At 38.5% G+C, this 18,278-nt stretch overlaps 1 protein-coding gene across 1 annotated transcript in view; it reads right to left on the bottom strand.

The window, feature by feature from the left end:
* Positions 1 to 15,388, bottom strand: part of AHRR (aryl-hydrocarbon receptor repressor) — a 65,832-nt gene extending 50,444 nt beyond the window's left edge. Inside the window, exons 1-2 of the mRNA XM_017813173.1 lie at positions 15,324 to 15,388; positions 7,597 to 7,778 (exon numbers count right to left, since the gene is read on the bottom strand). Of these exons, the coding sequence (XP_017668662.1) occupies positions 7,597 to 7,778; positions 15,324 to 15,385 (244 nt within the window). The 5' untranslated portion in view covers positions 15,386 to 15,388. The remainder of the gene's footprint in view (positions 1 to 7,596; positions 7,779 to 15,323) is intronic.
* Positions 15,389 to 18,278: the final 2,890 nt, after the last annotated feature.

Genomic DNA, 18,278 nt, shown 5'->3' with positions numbered 1-18,278 from the left:
GAAAGCATCTAATTATTTACATAATGGAAATCAATATATAAGTCAAATCAATATACAAAGAAAAGATTGTTGGGAACAAAGAGATAGAATCAAGGAAGTTGTTGATTTAGGTGATTTATCCTGTTCTTAACATAGCCTCTTATAATATTTATTGATATTTCAGATCTTTTATTATTTTATTTTTTCTGTATCTGTTCTAAATATACCCTTTACAAAGTACTTAGAGAAAGTCCAATGAAAGGACATGAAGAGACTAGAGCATCTCCCCTATGAGAAAAGGTTGAGAGAGCTGTAACTGTTCAGCTGGAGAAGGGAAAGCTCAGGAGGGATCTCTTCAGTGTATATAAATACCTAAGAAAAGGATGCAAAGAACAGCCAGAATCTTTTCAGAAGTGTTCAGTGACAGGACCAGAGTAAATGGTCACAAGCTGAAGCACAGGAGGTTCTCTCTGAACATCAGGAAACATTTTCACTGTGAGGGTGACCAAGTTACCCAGGGAGGTTTCGAACTCTTCACCCTTGGAGATATTCAAAAGCCATTTGGACATGGTCCTGGGAAACTGGTTCTCAGTGGCCCTGCTTGAGCAGGGGGATTGGATCAGGTGACCTCCAGAGATGTCTTCCAATTTCAACCCTTCTGTGAATATGGGATTCACTAAGCTTACGGTTCTAAATTTAAGGGAAAGCTCCAGGCTACTTAAACTAGCTAATAAATGAAAGAAGAAATTTTCCCTTGGAAATGTATTCTGTATAGGCCATAATTGTAGTAATAAACTCAACCATATGAATTTAGTTTCAGAATCAGTTGAATCTTGTTGTGGAAAAATTTTCCATGCTTAAGTAAAGTAAAATCTAAAAACCATATTTATACTAAAGAAGCAGAACTTATCAATCCAGAAAAAAGAAAAACAAAACACTTCATCTGAGAGTTTGAAAAGAAAGCTCTGGAAAAACAGAATTGCTAGAAAGAGACAGTGGGGTAAAAAAGGATGCCCGAGAACTCCAGTACATGCACTGCAGTGGAATCTTGGATCCTCAGAGCAGTAGCTTTGCTTCAGGTAAGCAGCACTTACACAGCAGTGTTAAATGGTGTTATGGTGCAGATTATGCACTGAAAGCAAGATCACTTTTTGTTTCCTTACAAAAAGTCATGCATGTCACAATAGAAACAGGTCTGCGGGGGGAACTGCAGCACTGAATATTCAAATACTACAACAAATAAGAGCCTAAAGGGTTTAATGAGTGCATAAAGAATCTCAGTCATAGTAGCATGCTATTGACCTAGGAGAGCAACAGCCTTGGACAGTATAGGAGGAGAAAAAAGCTGAAACAGACTGCAAGTAATTGAGGATACTAAAAATCAGGCCAGCTGGAAGGAATCCTTTTTTGCTTTCTTCTTAAAAGGGAAAAATTCAATTTCCATTGAAGATAAACATTGATGGGAATTGGATCACACCAAACACATAAGTGGGTAAAAGGAAATGACCCACTAACATAAATGCTAAATCAGAGAAAGACAGAAACCACATAGCATGTGCTATCCTGCCAAAAATTAAAAAAAAATAAGTATATTAAAAAAAATTTAATTGGAGGGGGAAAACAGGTTAGGAGGAGGAAGGGCAGCTTCCATGAAGTCCTGGAACTGATGGTTCTTACAGCAGCAGCAATCCAAGGCACAGCAAGCTGAAGAGAGCCTCCAGAAGGGAGACTTCAGTACACCTGGAAAAATCACAGAGGAGAGATATCTAAGGGAAATAGGACCTGGATGTTCCTTCAACAAACCAATATGTAGGACATAAGTGTAAACTATCTCAGGGGCAGTGAAGAATGGGAAATATAAGAACAGACCAACTTAACAAAATCTTCAATGACTGGAAGCTCACAGAAAATCTTTTAAAAAAAATAGTAAAATAAAGCACAAATGTATAAGAAGAGAAACAGAAAAGCCAATGCATAAAGTCAGATGTAGCAAGAAAGGGAAAGTTATAAAAAGCGTGCTGGAAGTCCTTTAACCATACAAGGTTGGGCAAAGAGTTTTCTGCTTCTCAGCAGAGGGGAAGCTACAGATGATGACAACAAAAAAGTTTAGTGTTTATTGACTCTTTTTGCTTCCATCAGCTAGGATCAGATACATACTGACAAAATACCTGGAACAAGGCTGCATCTCAGGTGCTTGCATGAGTTTAGTTGCGTTTGGTGAGACTCATTTTGGTGTATTCTGAGACTGCACTGAAGCATTACCTATTCCTCTACGAGAAATCATGATATTAAGAGGAGATTCTGAAAGACTAAAAGAGGATAAACATGGAGCTTATCTTCAGAAAGCATTGGAAGAGGAAACCAAAGGATATTGGGACTACCTCGCTGAGCTTCAATCCCTAGAAAAGTCTTGAAGAAAAATATCGAAAAATATCAACAGGTCTGTCAAGGATATGTTGTCATGTAAAACTAAATTAATTACCTTTTACAACTGGACGGTGGATGAGAAGAATAGCTATTATAGGTCTTCTTAACTTTAAAAGGCTATTGATACTGTCTCACAACATCTTCATAAGTAAACTGAAAAGGGGGACTAATTTTAGTTCAGAAACCATACTATGAGAGAAGTTATCAGTTATTTGCTGCAAAATGGAAGGATGTATTGCACATAAGCTAGAGCAATCTTGAAAAAAAGACAAAAGCTGAGCAAAAATGATAAAGAAAATATAGCTCTTGTTAAAAAAAAAAAAGGCAGGCCTGTTTTGTCTGAAGAAATAAACAGTGAAGGAAACATGGGACAACTTCATGGCTGTAAAAGCTGAAAAAGCAGAGGTGCCACAAGAAAAGGAAACAAAATTTTTCTTCTACAGAAGAAGGGCTTAAACTGAAGCAGGACGGCTCCAGCTTGGATGTTAGGGATTGCCAAGGAAGGTGCGGAATCACTCATGTTGCAGATTTACAAGAGCCTTAGGCAAGGACACTCAGGTTTAGGCATAACTCATTCTTTGCTCAGGAAAGTCCATTGCAAGCCTGTTTCCTAAAATTTTGAATTCTAGGTGGAAGCAGATGAACTAACATTTGTAAACATTTTTCTACAACTCTACTTTGTTTCTAAAATTCAGTTTAAATCCATATATAACTTCCGTCTATGACAGGTCAAACAACATGTCTCTATGTTTGACTGTCACTACTTTTGCAAAGATCTAGATTACAGTTTAAATATAAGACTTACAGAAACTTTTAATATATTTATTCCCAGAGTTCAGCTGTGAATCCCTACATTCCTTATTTAGTCATCCATAAATCTATCAGATTTTTAACTTTCAAAATCAAATGAAGTCTGGAAGTAAGTAAATACAGAGAAGACACTGAAGTCTGAAATAAATACAGAGGTTCAAAGCGGTTCTCTGAAGGAAATTTTTGTTGGGATGACACTGTTTTCGTATATGCATGCGTGTCTTTGTGTTTGCATATGTGTATGTGTGTATAAATACACATTTGTGCATGCAAAAAATGTCCAGATGGGAAAAATAACAAGCTATTGAATAAAATTATGGTTTATATAAATTATGTAGTGAAGGATTTAAAATACTCCCGCTTTCTGAATAATCAAAAAATTGATCCGTATCAAGGTCTCTACATTTGCTGTCTAAGACTGTAGTCAACAACAGCAGCTATCATTTATCAGGAATGCTTATGGCTAAAAGGTTTAACATTAATGTAGGATATGTTGAAGGACAATTTGAGTGGCGTACTGACACAAGGTTACTTACACTAAGAACTGAAAAATGAGGAGTTTTACAGCCCTGGTTGTAATTGTGTTGGCCTATCTAAATTGTCATGACTGGTTTCTTTACAGGTACTGTGAAACTGAGTTAGCACTCTCTCTCAGAAAGGGTCTGAGACACTAAAAGAACATGGTGCTATTCTTTTGACATTTGTTTACAAAATAATTACCTATACTAGAAGGTAACAATTTAAATGACCAACAAAAGAGAGTTGGTTTAGAAGTGGAACAAGATCAACATTTTTCCACCAATGGAAAAACGGATAAATAAGAGGTAATAAAGGATGTATTGTTGAGAGTGGTAAAGGAAGACAGACTACAATTAACGAAGATGGAATATGTCCCAGAGAGAGGCCCAGCAAACTCAAGTGGTCACAGACACCACTCCACTCTCACAGGAGCCCCACCCAAGGCAAGTCTTTGTCAGGATCAAATGACCATCATATTTTCCTGTAGCAGTTGGTGTCTCTCAGTCTAAGCACTAATTCAGACCCACGCTGCTTTATACAAGAGATCTGGTGAGATTGGAAGGTTATTGCTGCAAGCCCTTTTTAAGTGCTTATCAGGAAAATGCAAAATGACTAAATGCATATAGCTTGGAGGGAGCGGGACTATTAATAGAGCCTCTGCCAACTGATAACAGACATATGAAGACCCTAAAACAAGTAGACAGAAGAATTATTCTGAACCAAAAGGAGAACATTTCTAAGAATGAGGGAGGGAATCAACCACAACAACTTAAAATAAATCCTTGGAATATCGGTCTCAACAACCAGATCTAAATTTTGGAAAGGAACCAGCCCTTTGCTTAAACAATTTAACTAAGATGAACTGGCCGTATGCTTCAAGGTACTAACATATAATGGTCACTAAAAAGGGAATAAATGACAAACATATTCTCCATCCCCTAATACCTCATTATCTGCAAAACGATTTTCATACTTGAAGTCAATATGGTGTGGTCACGCCATGCTCTCCAGTTGGCTATTATTCTTTATAAATATGTTTGTGCTGCACACTAACTACTGCAGATTAGCTACTGAAAGGACACCTAGTGGAAGTAATAAGTGTGTCTAAAAACCGCTGGGACTGTTGAAGGTAATTATAATTGTCACAGGAATTGCTGAACCATTACAGGTTGAATCTGCAACGTAACATATGAATTTATGTGTCAAATAGCACTACTTGTATTTTCTAAAAAATTACAATCAATATTCTTAAAAGCACATTTTAAAACCTGAAATTTACACTTAACTTCCTCAAAACTCAGATAATAGTTTTTTAAACAAAAGATGCACATTACTGCGTATCACAGAAGATTATGCATTTTAATTGTCCTGAATCTCCACTGTATCCATTTTAGGAATATCAGATAGCCAAAAAGAACTCACTACAGATATGTTTTGCTTGATATTCAAGTCAAATTTCATCTTGGGCATCATCATTCCTTGGGTCCTCCATTGTGTCACTCTAAAATATCTTAAGCAATTCCTTCCCTTCTCGTCTTTCTCTCCTATGAAGAGAAACAGCCAAAGAATATAAATTGTACACATTTGAGCTAATTTTACTCTTTTTTTTCTTTGTCCATCCAACTTTATAGTCTTGCTTGTGTTTATCCCAAACCCCTTAATATGTACTAATGCCCTTGTGACCAGGAGATGCCCACATCAGAAAGCTCTATTCCAGATGGAGTCATGCTGGTCTCATGCAGAGAGGGATTATAACCTTCCTGTGTAGTGACATGCTGCCTCTGGGCAAACAGACCAAAATCCACACTTGGTTTTCTTGTTTATGTCAACATATCATATTACAGGCATGGAACAATTTGCTGACCACTGTCCCACTTCGATTATTGTTTTTATGTTCTCTTTTCTAGGTTTCTAATTTCTATTGAATACCAGTTCCTTTGTATTAATTTTCCCTGAGTGAATTAGTGCAGATTTACTAGGCTATTTTTCCAGAAATGTTTTTTTAACCAATTTTATAACATCTCTGTATGGCACTGGTCTGTTCTCTGGCCTCAGCGTTTATAACAGCTCCCAGTTTAGTGCCATCCTTTGATTTAAAAAGCCACAAACAAACAATTTTTGCTCTTCTATCCTCTTTCATCACAACAAAGATGGAAACGCTGGGGTGGATATTTTTTGTTTGCTTTTTTAGGTGGCTTTCTACCTAAGTTTTTGCTTAAAAAAACAGATTTTGCTGTATTTCTCCACAACTACAAGAAAGATCGTGATGCCCACGAAGGATATGGCAGCTTCTGCCCTTACCCAAACATTAGCAACCCTTCCTCATGCAGCTCTGTTTCCACAGCTCACCTCTTCTCCACTTCACCCATCCGAAGCTCCAGCCTGCTCTCGTCTTAAAATGGCGTGTAGTTTCCTTCCTTTACTATAAACAATGCTAACTGTAACCTTAGTCTCATGATGTAAACATTTAAAAATAAGAATGAAGGGAACACAAACGATGTGTTCAGTTAGGTAATTTGGGGATTAAATTAAATGAAATCTCACAAAACATTGAACATGCAACATTGCAGCATAATGAAGTCTGGCTTTGCTTGTTTTCCTTTTATCTCATCCCTTTAAAAAAAGGAGACAATGGATTTGAGAAACTCTGACAGAAGAGTAGTAAAGGCAGATATTATTGCTTGTGAATCTGAAAGAAACCAAAAGTAAAGCTCAGAGGAAGGGACCATAATACTCAAGTATGTGCTCAAAGGCAAAGAGAGGCACTCTGTAAACTGCAGGATGCTGGAGGTTGGACAACCAACTACCACAGTTGACATGGGAGGCTCCTGCTATCAATGTCAGGTCCTGCAATGTTGTCAGCTTGTAAAATACCCTGCAGCCTGCCAAAGTCTCTTCAACCTGGCATTTCTTTTATACTAAAATATATTTTAAAAGCAAGAAACCAACTAATAGATACTATTCTCCAGGCAAAGCCAAAAAATATATATACACTGTGCATAATAAGGAAGATGTAGCAAAGAGTAGTAAAGGAAAAATAACGTCCATTAAAAAAATACTTCTGTTTACCTCTGCAGTCCACCTATAAGTTTTGGTCAACTATACTCCTTCAAATGGACTTTTTTTTCTGTTCTAAAAAACAACTCTAGAGACGATTTTCATGGTTAAATCCCTAATCTGGATTTTACTCTTGTGAACTCTTCAGCAACAGAAGAAACTCAAACTGTCTTCAAATTTGGAAGAATTCTTTTTATGTGCATCTGAAAATTCACATTTGGCTTTCATTGTATCGTGTGCCAGACAGCTACAAAAACAAAGCATAGCCTCGTACAGCTTTAATCAACACTTTAAACTTTGAACCTCTCTTATCCTAAAAGATGGTGATCGTTTTGGCTTTTCAAGCAAGCCCATCTCCTTCTGGCACACAGCAAACACAGGCAATACAGTCGTTGCTTGACTTTCACATCATACTTAAACAGGCATTTTGAAAATGCGTCATTAACAGCTTCAGATAGGGAGTTCAAAGTATCTACAGGTATTACATCTATGCCAAGCTTCTTTGCCAATTTAGTGATTTTAAAATTGTGTTTTCCCATTTCCTAAAGCCTACCAAGAAAAGATGGGCGTTATCCCATTATTTCATGAAAAACACAGAAACAGCATAGGAAAAAATGCATGAAACTTTCAGTGCAATATCCCATGCACAAAATAAATTCAACTACAGAATAAATTCAACTACAGATTTTTTCCATGTCTTTATCAATATAATACTGCTTGTCACTTTTACTCAGGCTTAGTACAAAGCAACAACAAATTAAAGAGATGCTTTTAATGGGACGTTGATATCTTAAGGAAACCTACCTTGAAAGAAACTTTTGACTCGGAGATAGCTGACACTAAGGCGCAAGACGGAAAGTTTGTCCAGCTTTGATACAATGTCAGGTGGAAAAGGCAGGAGGCTGGCCAGATGGTCCAGTTCCGCATTCAGACGGTCCCTGTGTCTCTTCGAAGGATTCGATTTTTCATTCCCGACTGCAGGCCTTCTGTGATGGAGAATACATTTTCGATTACCCATTTTACTTCCAGGTAGTACAACCAGAGACTGAGATGTTGTATGCAATTAGTTGATAGCAGGAATACTTCACTTAGCTTCTATGGAAATCTTTAAAGTTTCTGTCTCCTGCCAAAAAGAGATTTACTATTCTGCATTTGCCATGGTGCAAAGACATGGACACTGGATTCTCTTCTCACATCTGCCCAGTGAAAAACACATGGTATCTCTTGCTCAGGACCCTCTGACCTTAGGAGAGTGGGTACTATCTTACTGTTCTAGTCAATACCAGAAAAACAATTTCTCTTCTATGTTGTACAAATAAGGGGCAGACCAGCAGAAGAAAATTACTAATGCATGAACCTATTCAATACCCCACTGTATTCATCCAAAGCATCTTAGTTCCCTCCATGTAATGACTCAAAGTTAACCTGTGGGTCGTAGATAATTAAGAAAAAGAACCGATCTTTAGACATGATTTTAAAAAGTGTGGGAGGCAAGGTAAAGAGCTGTTCTTTCATCAGGCTCTAAAATCCTGTGTACATTCTCACATTTACCTTCCTACAGCAGAAATAACAGAGATAAGAATTTGGTTTCTCTCTTAAGAACATTGATATTCCTTGCAAAACATAAAGACCTATGTTACTCAGCTTTCTAGGCCAAGCACTCCTAATTCATCCCCATTTTGTGTTCCTCTCATGCAATGTACAGTACTAGATAACTTAGAAAAGCTGTTGTGAAAATTCATTAAGATGAAATACATCACAAATGAGGAACCTCAATTTTGGAGTGTCTGCTGATATTCTCACAGAACATGTAATATATTGTTCTCAAGAGGGAGAAGAGGAAAAGCTGGTGCACTTGCAAACAGAAATGGGAATATTATTTCCAGCATAACAGTGAGAGGTGCTAGGTGCTGAAGCACAGACTTATCTATTAAACAAGACCTGAACAGAAATTTGAGAAGGTGGTTCCTTTCAGTAGACAGCTATTGCTGGACCCAGCAGTAGCCAAATGCCACAGGACAATGGAGCTATAAACTTCACTGATCTATGATCTCAGAGGGAGTGCAGCAGCCTCCTATAGTTGACCTGGCATGTCCCAGGAACTTTGGGCTCTGTCAGCTGGACCTCCACTCTGGTAATGCCCTTGTTCAAGTTCTTATTGTAGCACAGTGATGTGTTCCTCCTGAGGTACCTTCTCCTGAATAAGAGACATTGAGAGAAAAATCAGGGAGGGAAGGATGGAAAAATACTTAAGTGTTGGAAATGGTAGGCAAGAAAAATATGGTTGTGCTAACAGTTTCCACTTTCACCTCAATAAAGCCAAGGATCATAATGTTATGTAGCTAGCTGGCACTCCAGTGGAGTATGAGAGTAAAACTAATTATTTGTTGCACTTTACTACTGCATTTCCATGCTTCACACGTTTACTGCATTCTTCAATCATAATTTTCATTTTGAGCATTAGTATTTCACAAAGTGGTTAATGTGTTAAATTATAGAAGTATTAATTTATCATAACTGAGATCCTAAAAAATCATGCTTATTAAAAAATCGTGCAATTAGTAAAACAAAAATCAATGTTTTGTATGTGTGATTACTGCTAATTGAAAACCTCTTAAAGTAAATTAGTTACGAAAAATTCATTACTACTTTTGAGAGCCTCACTTCATTTTAAGAGGACAGCATCAATGGACAGAGTGAATGAAAAAAAATATCTGAGGTAGATGTCAGTGAATATATATCTAATTTCTGGTTTTTCATTCAAAATTGCCAATACTGAAATGTGGCTCTTCAATAACTTAATGAGTTGCTTTCAAAGATATGGAGAAGACTTCATTGATTTGGATCAGTGAACAACTTTTCACCACTAGAGAGCAAATTTGCAACAAATAAAGTAATCAACAAAGAATGAATACTTTTTTTTACTTTTTCTAAGCTAACTATTTTTTGTGGTATACCCTGAAGCTCAGCCATCCTATGACACCAGAATGATGTCTGACCTGCGAGAGCAGTAATATTGTGGGAAAATAGTCTACAGCTGAGCAGAAACTAAAGCACATAAGTTTTTGCTAATTGGTCTTTATGTCTGACAAACCAGCTGAAGTAAGGAAACAATTTAGGACAGAAAAAATTAATTTTAATAAGGAAAATTAAACTGATGAGTTCTAAAGGTAAAAATCTTCAAGAGTAACATGAGACAGAAATAGGAGTTGTCTAAGCCTACTGATCGCATAAAATAGTGACTGCTTTATGCCAGAGAGGAATGGTTTGAGGCAATTAGGTGGGCTGCCTTTGTACTGCCTGAAAGAAACAGTTTTCTGGAGGCTGCAGGGAATGGTGTAAAAAGACCACGGGAGAAAGTTCAGGACAAAGTCTTCCTGAAAACTCAAGGAAATGATTCAGTAAGGGAGTGAATCCAAACAAACAGGGGTTTGATGTAAATTGTAATTAGGTGCCAAGTGGATGCAATTTAAAACAATGCCAGTGAGTTCCATGCAAAGGCTAGCTTAGCTTAGCTAGCCATAAACAGAAAGGGACAAGCAGGGACTTTTTTCAGTGGGCTGCTTTGAGGCAAATGGAAATTCTGGCCTTTATTTTGGGCTGAAAGTAGATGGTGCTTGTTGTGTTTGTGTTAAACTCAGGATTGTAAAACTGTAAACAGAGATGTAGCACTCACTCTGATATCTCATTTACTCTGCTTTCCATACACTACTGCAGTAGAGTAGCACATGTAATTAAAAAAACAAAGCTGGCTTTCCCTTCCTTGCATTGTTAAACCGCCTAAATTCTGCCCTGCAGTAACAAGTACTTGTACCTGCACAGAACGCACATTACCAGTCCCCGTGTGGTGGGAGCTGAGCGCGGCAGCTGGTGCAGAGGACATTTTCTGTTTCGGTGGTACATGAGGCATTGAGCCATTTGCGCATTAATGATTCAGTGTGCCCATGACACACAGACCGCCACTAGTGTAAACCAGTTTGGTGAGCTTGCAGAGGAATTTCCTGCAACTGCAGCTCTGTCTGCTGCTCCCTACCCTCTGCGGGAGCCCTGCCCTGTTAATGAAAAGTTCGGTCTCATTAAGTTTTTTAAGTATGACTAAGTGTTAAACCTGCAGATTATCTGAAATGAGAAAAATCTAACCATTTACTGAGACAGCATGGTTTTAGTAAGAAAGGAAAGGGAAGAGAGAGACCAGGAAATGCAGCAGATAGGCTAAATGCAAAGTAACAGCAAGATGGTGATCATGAACATAGTGACCAGCACCCACAGCCACTGAGCTGTGCTTTTGTACATTGCATAGAAATGCTGGCAGAGCTGAGCTGTATATGTGCAGGTGAGCTGTATATGTGCACTGTATACGAGCTGTATACAGTGCCAGCTGTATATGTGCAGGTGGTCACCATCTCCTACGAACCAAAAGGATTGAATGAGAGAAAGCTGTTTGAGGGAAAGGGAGCCCTTTGCCTCCTTCTATCTCTTCTGCCTCTTCACAGCAAGGAAAGACAGAACTAATGGTCAAGAAGATGCCACACTGGCAGAGCAGATGAGAGGTGGAATAGTGTGATACCAAGTAAGAGGAAGGGTTATGCCACAGAGGACCTTAAAATGAGAACTAGGAAGCTGGAGAAAGCTGCACCTCCCAAAGTCTCTGTTTACCCTGTCACAGGTATGGTTCTGACTGAAGTGGGCAGTATGGACCAGTTATAGATACACTCAGAGCTTAGGCAGCTATAGCTTGCCTTTAAAGAGCCATAAAATATCACAAGAAAGGTTTTGTGGAGGAAGAGGGTTTCATAAGATGCCAGAGTTTGAGATGAAGAAGTGGTTGAGTTTCCCAAATGGGAACTGTCCTGAAGCATTGCCTTAGCATTTCTAAGTACTAATTTCAGCACAGTGATTTTAGCTTGAGGTTAAAACACAAGATCTCTTTAATTTCCAGATGCTTGAATTACCAGTAAAATGTTAGATTTCCACAGGAAATAAACACTTGGTAGAGAATGTTTCCTTTAGTCAAAATGCCGGCTGTCTGGCTGAAAGGCATATCTTATGGAAAATTTTTCAATCAGTCTGAGCTCCAGGTGTTTGAACTGTGTCCATAAAAGCCAAAATTCCTTAGTGTAGACCACATCTAATGGGGCTCATTTGGAAGTTTTCTGGGACAAAAGGAAAACAGTTAGGGTTTTTTAATTTATTTGCATGTGTAAAAGTAGAACTTGAACCTGAGGTATTGTCTGAAGAATGGCAACCTAATGAAGATAGTTCTGCTAGTCCTGTCTAGAGAAGAGAAACATTTTAGTTCCTCTCAGTAAAACAAATTTTCCACACATTCTGCCCGAGTCTTGTGGGTCTCTGCATTCTCTCGTGGAACCTCTTCATACATTTTCATCACTGTTCTGTAAAACTACCTCAGAATAGAATTCCTGTGCCTGAAAAATATTAATGAACATAATGAACAATATCATTCTGTGATATCCTGGATTAAAAACCAGCTGCAGGATCACCACCTAGATTGATCACAAAAAGTTGATGTAGAGTTAGAGAGTCAGCCTCCTGGGATGCACTGTGTATGGGTAAATATAAACATCCCACTTGTTCTACAGAAGGGAGAGCTGCATCTCTGTCTTTTAAATCCTGACCTTTGAAAGGACTCATCCATGGATCCCTACTAAGATCCAAGTATCCTGCTCAGACTGAGGCACCTGAGCTCACTTATTCCTGTGTTAAGAGACAGTTAAATTCTAGAGATTATTCATGTTAAAAAGAGAGGAATCATCACTAAGACTGGCCAAAGAATATCCATCCACTTTTGTTCCTGTGAAAAATTAGGTTTTACAACTGAACAATACTCATCCCAAAGCAGGTGGCTATATCTACTTTGATTCATTATTAGAATGACAGGGGGTAAGTAGAACAAGGCTGAGGAGAATGTGCTGTGCTATGAAATCAAACAGGAGAAAAAAAGCTGTAACAAAGATGGTACGACATGAATCAAAACCATGGTTAAATATGCTGCTCAATTAATAGGCTTCATCTACTCTTCTCATAATCATGGCTAGGCTTCGTGATTGAAGATTTGAGGAGGGCTCTACCCACGTTTGTTACAAGTGCACTGGTGGCTAAAAAGGCCAATACGAGATAGACACGTCTGGTTGCAAAAGGCACAGCAGAAAGACTCCTTAGGTGGTATCAGCAAGACACGATTCTTTCTGCGTTGTCTTTTCTCCTCAAGGGAGATCCTGCGTGCTTTCTCAAAAGCATCAGCAGCATTATAGATGGTGTGTCTCCAGGCCTCCCGATTGGAGGCCAGAGTAGATCAGTTATGTTGATCAGTATGGCCAAGGCTGAGATGTTGTTTCAGGGAGTCCTTGTATCTCCTCTTCGGGGCTCCTCTCTTGCGGCAGCCAGTGGCAAGTTCACCATAAAGCAGGATCTTAGGGAGGCGGTGGTCCTTCATCCTTGAGACGTGTCCTGCCCAGCGCAGCTGTGTTCTCAGCAACTCAAGGCAGCATAACAGTAAGGATATCTTGGAGTCCTGAGATGTTATTAAAACCAGTAGGACTGAAGGACATAGACTGCAAAAGGAGCTCTGTCTACCAGTCTGTCTGGGGCATTCAGAGCCTCTTTAGATGAAAATAAGTCCCTGAATGAGGGAATAAGCACAGGAAAGGCTTACCAGAGACTAAGCCCACAAACAGATAAGGTTTGAGGAAGAGACCAGTGTTGCTAGGAACTGAGAAATCATCCTCAGCAAGTGGTAACTAACCACAGAAAATAGACTGCTGTTTCCAGTGTGGGAGCTCAGTACTCTAATAATCCAAATATTTTCCTTTGTTTTAACCAAAACCATGTTTCTTAATCAAAAGCTCATGCTCAGGTACCTGCACTGCAATGTCATAGCAAAGCTATTTTCAAGGTAGCATTACTTGCAGTGGTTCCCAAGACAGAAACTTGGTTCTGTCAAAGTGAGTGAGAATTTGCTTCTCAGTTTATTGAAGTCAGAACTTCAAAAAAGGCTAATGAGGTCATTTCTGTCATTTGTTAGCAGTTAGTTTTCTTAGTCATTGCACTTATCTAGAAGTCATCTTCAAGAGAAGTTCTAGCTAGCATGTAAACTCCAAACATAAATCTGAATGTTTATCAAAGCAACTGCAACTTTCCTTCCTTACAAAAGTAATGATCCATAAACAGTTTTCACAGAGGTAATTTCATGTACTGAAGTGGTTCCACACTTCATGCAGTTGTTATAAAATTAAATATCCACATCCATATTTAAGAGTAGTGCAGAAATCTTACATACATTTTGGATTCAACACTCAGGATTTTTGTAGGAAGAATTCTTTCCTTATGTCATTATCTTTATCTATTGAAATTGTCACCTATGATATATTTTGCAATAAAAGAAATATTTTTTTTAATTTGGAAGAAGTGGTTCATGAGTAAATACTGCCCAAAATTCAAACAATATCAACAGATGTCACTAAAACATTCAGAGAAACTCCTCTTTGACTCTAGACCAATATATACAATTTTAAGCCAAGTGGGTTATTTTTAGAAGTTCTGAACAACTGAAAATAGGGAAATCTATTTTAGTTACCTTCTCATCCTTAAATTGTCTGTGAAGGCCACCAGCGCCAGTTCATAATTGTAACACAGTAAAATCGTGTGTTTTATAATCATAGAACCAAGTGTAACACAGAAGATGTGGGATGATTATACTAAAAGCTTCATTTCACAGAGTGGTTTATGGCATCTGGAAATCATTTTACATTTGAGCGATAGCAACGTTTTTTCCCCTCCCATTTCAAGCATCTTGTAGTAACAAATTCCCATTGCATTTTTTTCTTCTTCTGCTTTGCCTTCACACATGCAATTTCTCTCTCCCATTTTTTTCTCATGAAAGTGATCCCATAGTAAATAGTGGTTTGAAAATTATGTGTTCTTTATGCAAAAAGTGAATCACCAGTCTGCTCTTTCAGTTGGCTGAACTGACCCACTTTCTGGGCTCACACATTTTGGACTTAGCGATGCCCCAAGCAAGGCTAAGCCAAGGAAAAGGGAAGGGGGGAGCGCAGTACCACCACACTGGTGCCACTTGACACACTGCTTCTCAGAAAACTCCTCGAACAGGCTGCAGGGAGCATAGAAGCACAAAGGTAGCAGCCACCTCTCCAGCCCATTGCCCAGCTGACATTTAGTCCACCAGTATCTTCTGCCTGTGAAAAAGCACTCCCTCTGCACTCCTCACAGCAGTGTGTTCTGCAGTGCACTGCAGTACACACCATAACCAACACTGGCCTCCTCTTGGCATTCCCACTGATGGGTGAGGATGGTTGGACCCATGCTTGGCATCTTTTCTGGAGACAGTCCTAATGATGAAGAGCCAGCCTCCCAGGCAAGGGTTTCTCACTGGAGAGAATAAGATTAGGTCTATCCTGCATCAGCAGACCATAGGAGGAAGGGAACCCTTCCTCTACCTCATTTCTAGCACAAACATTTGCAGGGAGATGCCCCCGATGAATATGATACTTAACTGTTTCTGAATGGGTTTCCTCCTTTTTCTCCCAGCGTATAGGCATTCCCCTGGAGGAATCATTGTTCTGACACTGAAAAACAAAAGGAATAAGTTTCTTAGTTTAGAGGTTTCTGTGTTTCATCATCATGGCTAGGCTTCGCGAATGAAGATTTGGGAATGTGTTTCATAATGGTGGACAAAATTACTGGACCATGAAAGTTCAACCAAGGAAAATGTTTATTCCTTGAGTGTGACATTCAACAACACTAAGAAGCATGGTGGCATTAGTTAAGATAGAAGCTTAAGGCTAATTCCAATTTCCTACCCTAATAATATTAGAATATTGATGTTTATATTCGATTTTCATTTTTTCAAATTAAGCATACTACGCATGATATAAAATGGGTATAAAATACATCCTGCTTACTGGATGTCCAAACTTTTTTTCCCTTCCAGGCTCATTTTTAAATTCAGCTAAAAAAATAAGAATGATTAATACTACCCGTCATCTGCAGGGACAATTTCACAGCTTTTAAAATACACTGGGATTTTCTCTCCGTTACTGACACTGTAAGCAGTAGGATGCAATTATTCAAATCAGCATTTTTCCAGGTTCTCAGATCCTCACTTTTAAAGACTGGAAATATATCTGTCGGCAGCTCAAGATGTGACACACACTATTGTGGTTAGCACTAGGACCCAAGGCAGTGCTGACGGAGGTGACAGTTTTCAGACAAAAGTTAGCCTTATTATTGATCTATTTGAGCATGCTAGCCTTAGAGACATGGCAAGCTCAGAAACAAGTCTTTGCATTGTCTGTTTAAATCTTCTGGAGATTAGCTGAATATTGAAGTCTCTTGATTTTCTGTCTGAAAGAATATTTTAGTCGTGCTGAGTGCTGTTCAACAGTGGGTTCGGGCTACCGGAGAGGTTAGTGTATCTCAAGATATCTCAAGAGTAATTGCTGCTTTGTGTGAGATGTAAAATTAAGGGGATCTTTTATGTCACTGAATCAATCCCATGCTGCTGAAGACAGATCTATCATGTAATGCAAATCATAAACTTACTGAACTTGATTTAAAAACTGTTTAGAAGAGCCTTCTTTTTCATTGAAGGGCAGCTTTCTAATACCTAGAAACCTTTCGTCTTCCAGCTTAAATTTGTTCATGGTCATTTTATGCCCATTTGTTCTTCTGCCAACATTGTCTTTTAGTTTAAACAGCTCTTCCTCCTCCATTGTGTTTACTCATTGGCATAGTTTTAAATATCAGTCATATCTTCAGTCAGCCTTCGTTTTTCTATTCTGGGACAACGAAAACTGTTTTATTTCCCTCTCATGTTACAAACTCATTATTCTTTCTATCATCTTAGGAGTCTTTGTTTTCTCATTTCAGTCAATCTGTCTAAAACATGGATAAACAGGACCATGCACAGTATATTAAGTTAAATCTAAAAGTTTTTCATACATGCATATACATATATATATAGAGGGAGAGTAATTGACAAATCACTTATTCTTTATGGGAATTATCTCACTTGATATTTGTGCGCCTACATTTTCCTTTTCCATAGCCATTACCAAATTCATGGCTCACAGTCACCCTGTAGTCATCTAATATACAGTCCATCTTCATGTATAATTTCCAACAAATAAATGCATAGTTTAAGGAGGAAATGGGCTCGGGTGCCTAGCCATCCCAATCGTACAATTAATCTCCATTTTATTTTTTGCTGTGTGAGAATTGCGTCCACTTTTGTGTTGATGGCACAGGCAACAGACCTTGAGATTGGCTTAGCTGGTCAGAGCATGGTGCTAATAGCACCAAGGTCATGGGTTTGATCCCTGTACGGCCCATTCACTTAAAAGTTGGACTCGATCTTTGTGGGTCCCTTCTAACTCAGAACGTTCTGTGAAATGAAGTTGATAGGTACACATCTGGTTTAATATGAAATGTCTTAGTGAAAGTGCAACTGTCTCCAAACTGATAGTTGATGAACTCTGCTGTTAGTTTCCCTCCTGATCAGTTGTTTTCCTTTCAGCACAGGCTGTTCACCCAGTTCCTTCCCCCAACCCTTCTATTCATTACTAGTCGTTAGCAGCACAGCGTCCTTCTCTAAATTGAGATAGCTAAGGTCTACTGTATTTCCCTCATCTAGAAAATCAATTATTGTGTCAACAAATAGCTATCAGGTTACTACGTCAAAATCATTTAAATCTACGTTCCATTTTTACTCCATTACACAACTAACCACAGCTGTTAATGGTTCTTTCCTTGAGAATTCATTGTGAAATGATGCATAATACAGAGATCAGACAACTTGCCTTCTCTCAGTTGTAGCTTATGGTGGAAACACCAGTCATTCTCCAATTGGTGCAGTATCAGGGATAAAGTTCTTCCAGAAATAAACAAAACTACTTTTTTCACTATTACTGAAATGATTTCATGTGACATCAGATTGGTGAACCTCCTGTTTGAAGTCAATGACAGATATGATACAGTGCAATAAATATTGTTCCAGGTTAAGAAAGTTTTATCCCATGGACTTTGCTAGTCTAATCTGCTAGCTCTTTTTTTTCCCAATAGTCTGACAATTTTTAAGATTGCATCTACCCTCATGGATTTCTTACTTCAGTGGGAAGCTAAAATGGTGTGAAGATGCCAAAAGAATTGCTTCTGTTCCTTGTGAGACCTTACATTAAAGGTATTTTCTTTTTATTTTTGGTGGATTGAAACTGTCTGGATGTGAGGTACCCACCAAAACCACTCTATCACTTCCCTCCTCAGCAGCACAAAGGAGAGAAAATATAACAGAAGGCTTGTGGGTTGAGATCAGGACAGGTAGAGATCACTCACCAGTTACCTTCATGGGCAAAACAGACTCACCTTGGGGAAATTAGTTTAGTTTCTTACCAACCAAATCAGAGCAGAGTAATGACAAATAAACCCAAATCTCAAAAATACATTCCCCCCAC

This window comes from Lepidothrix coronata, unplaced genomic scaffold (genome assembly GCF_001604755.1).
Source record: "Lepidothrix coronata isolate B3197 unplaced genomic scaffold, Lepidothrix_coronata-1.0 Scaffold40, whole genome shotgun sequence".
NCBI classification, from domain to species: Eukaryota; Metazoa; Chordata; class Aves; order Passeriformes; family Pipridae; genus Lepidothrix; species Lepidothrix coronata.
Note: the sequence above shows the minus strand (reverse complement) of the source record. Positions and strands in the feature narration are given on the sequence as shown.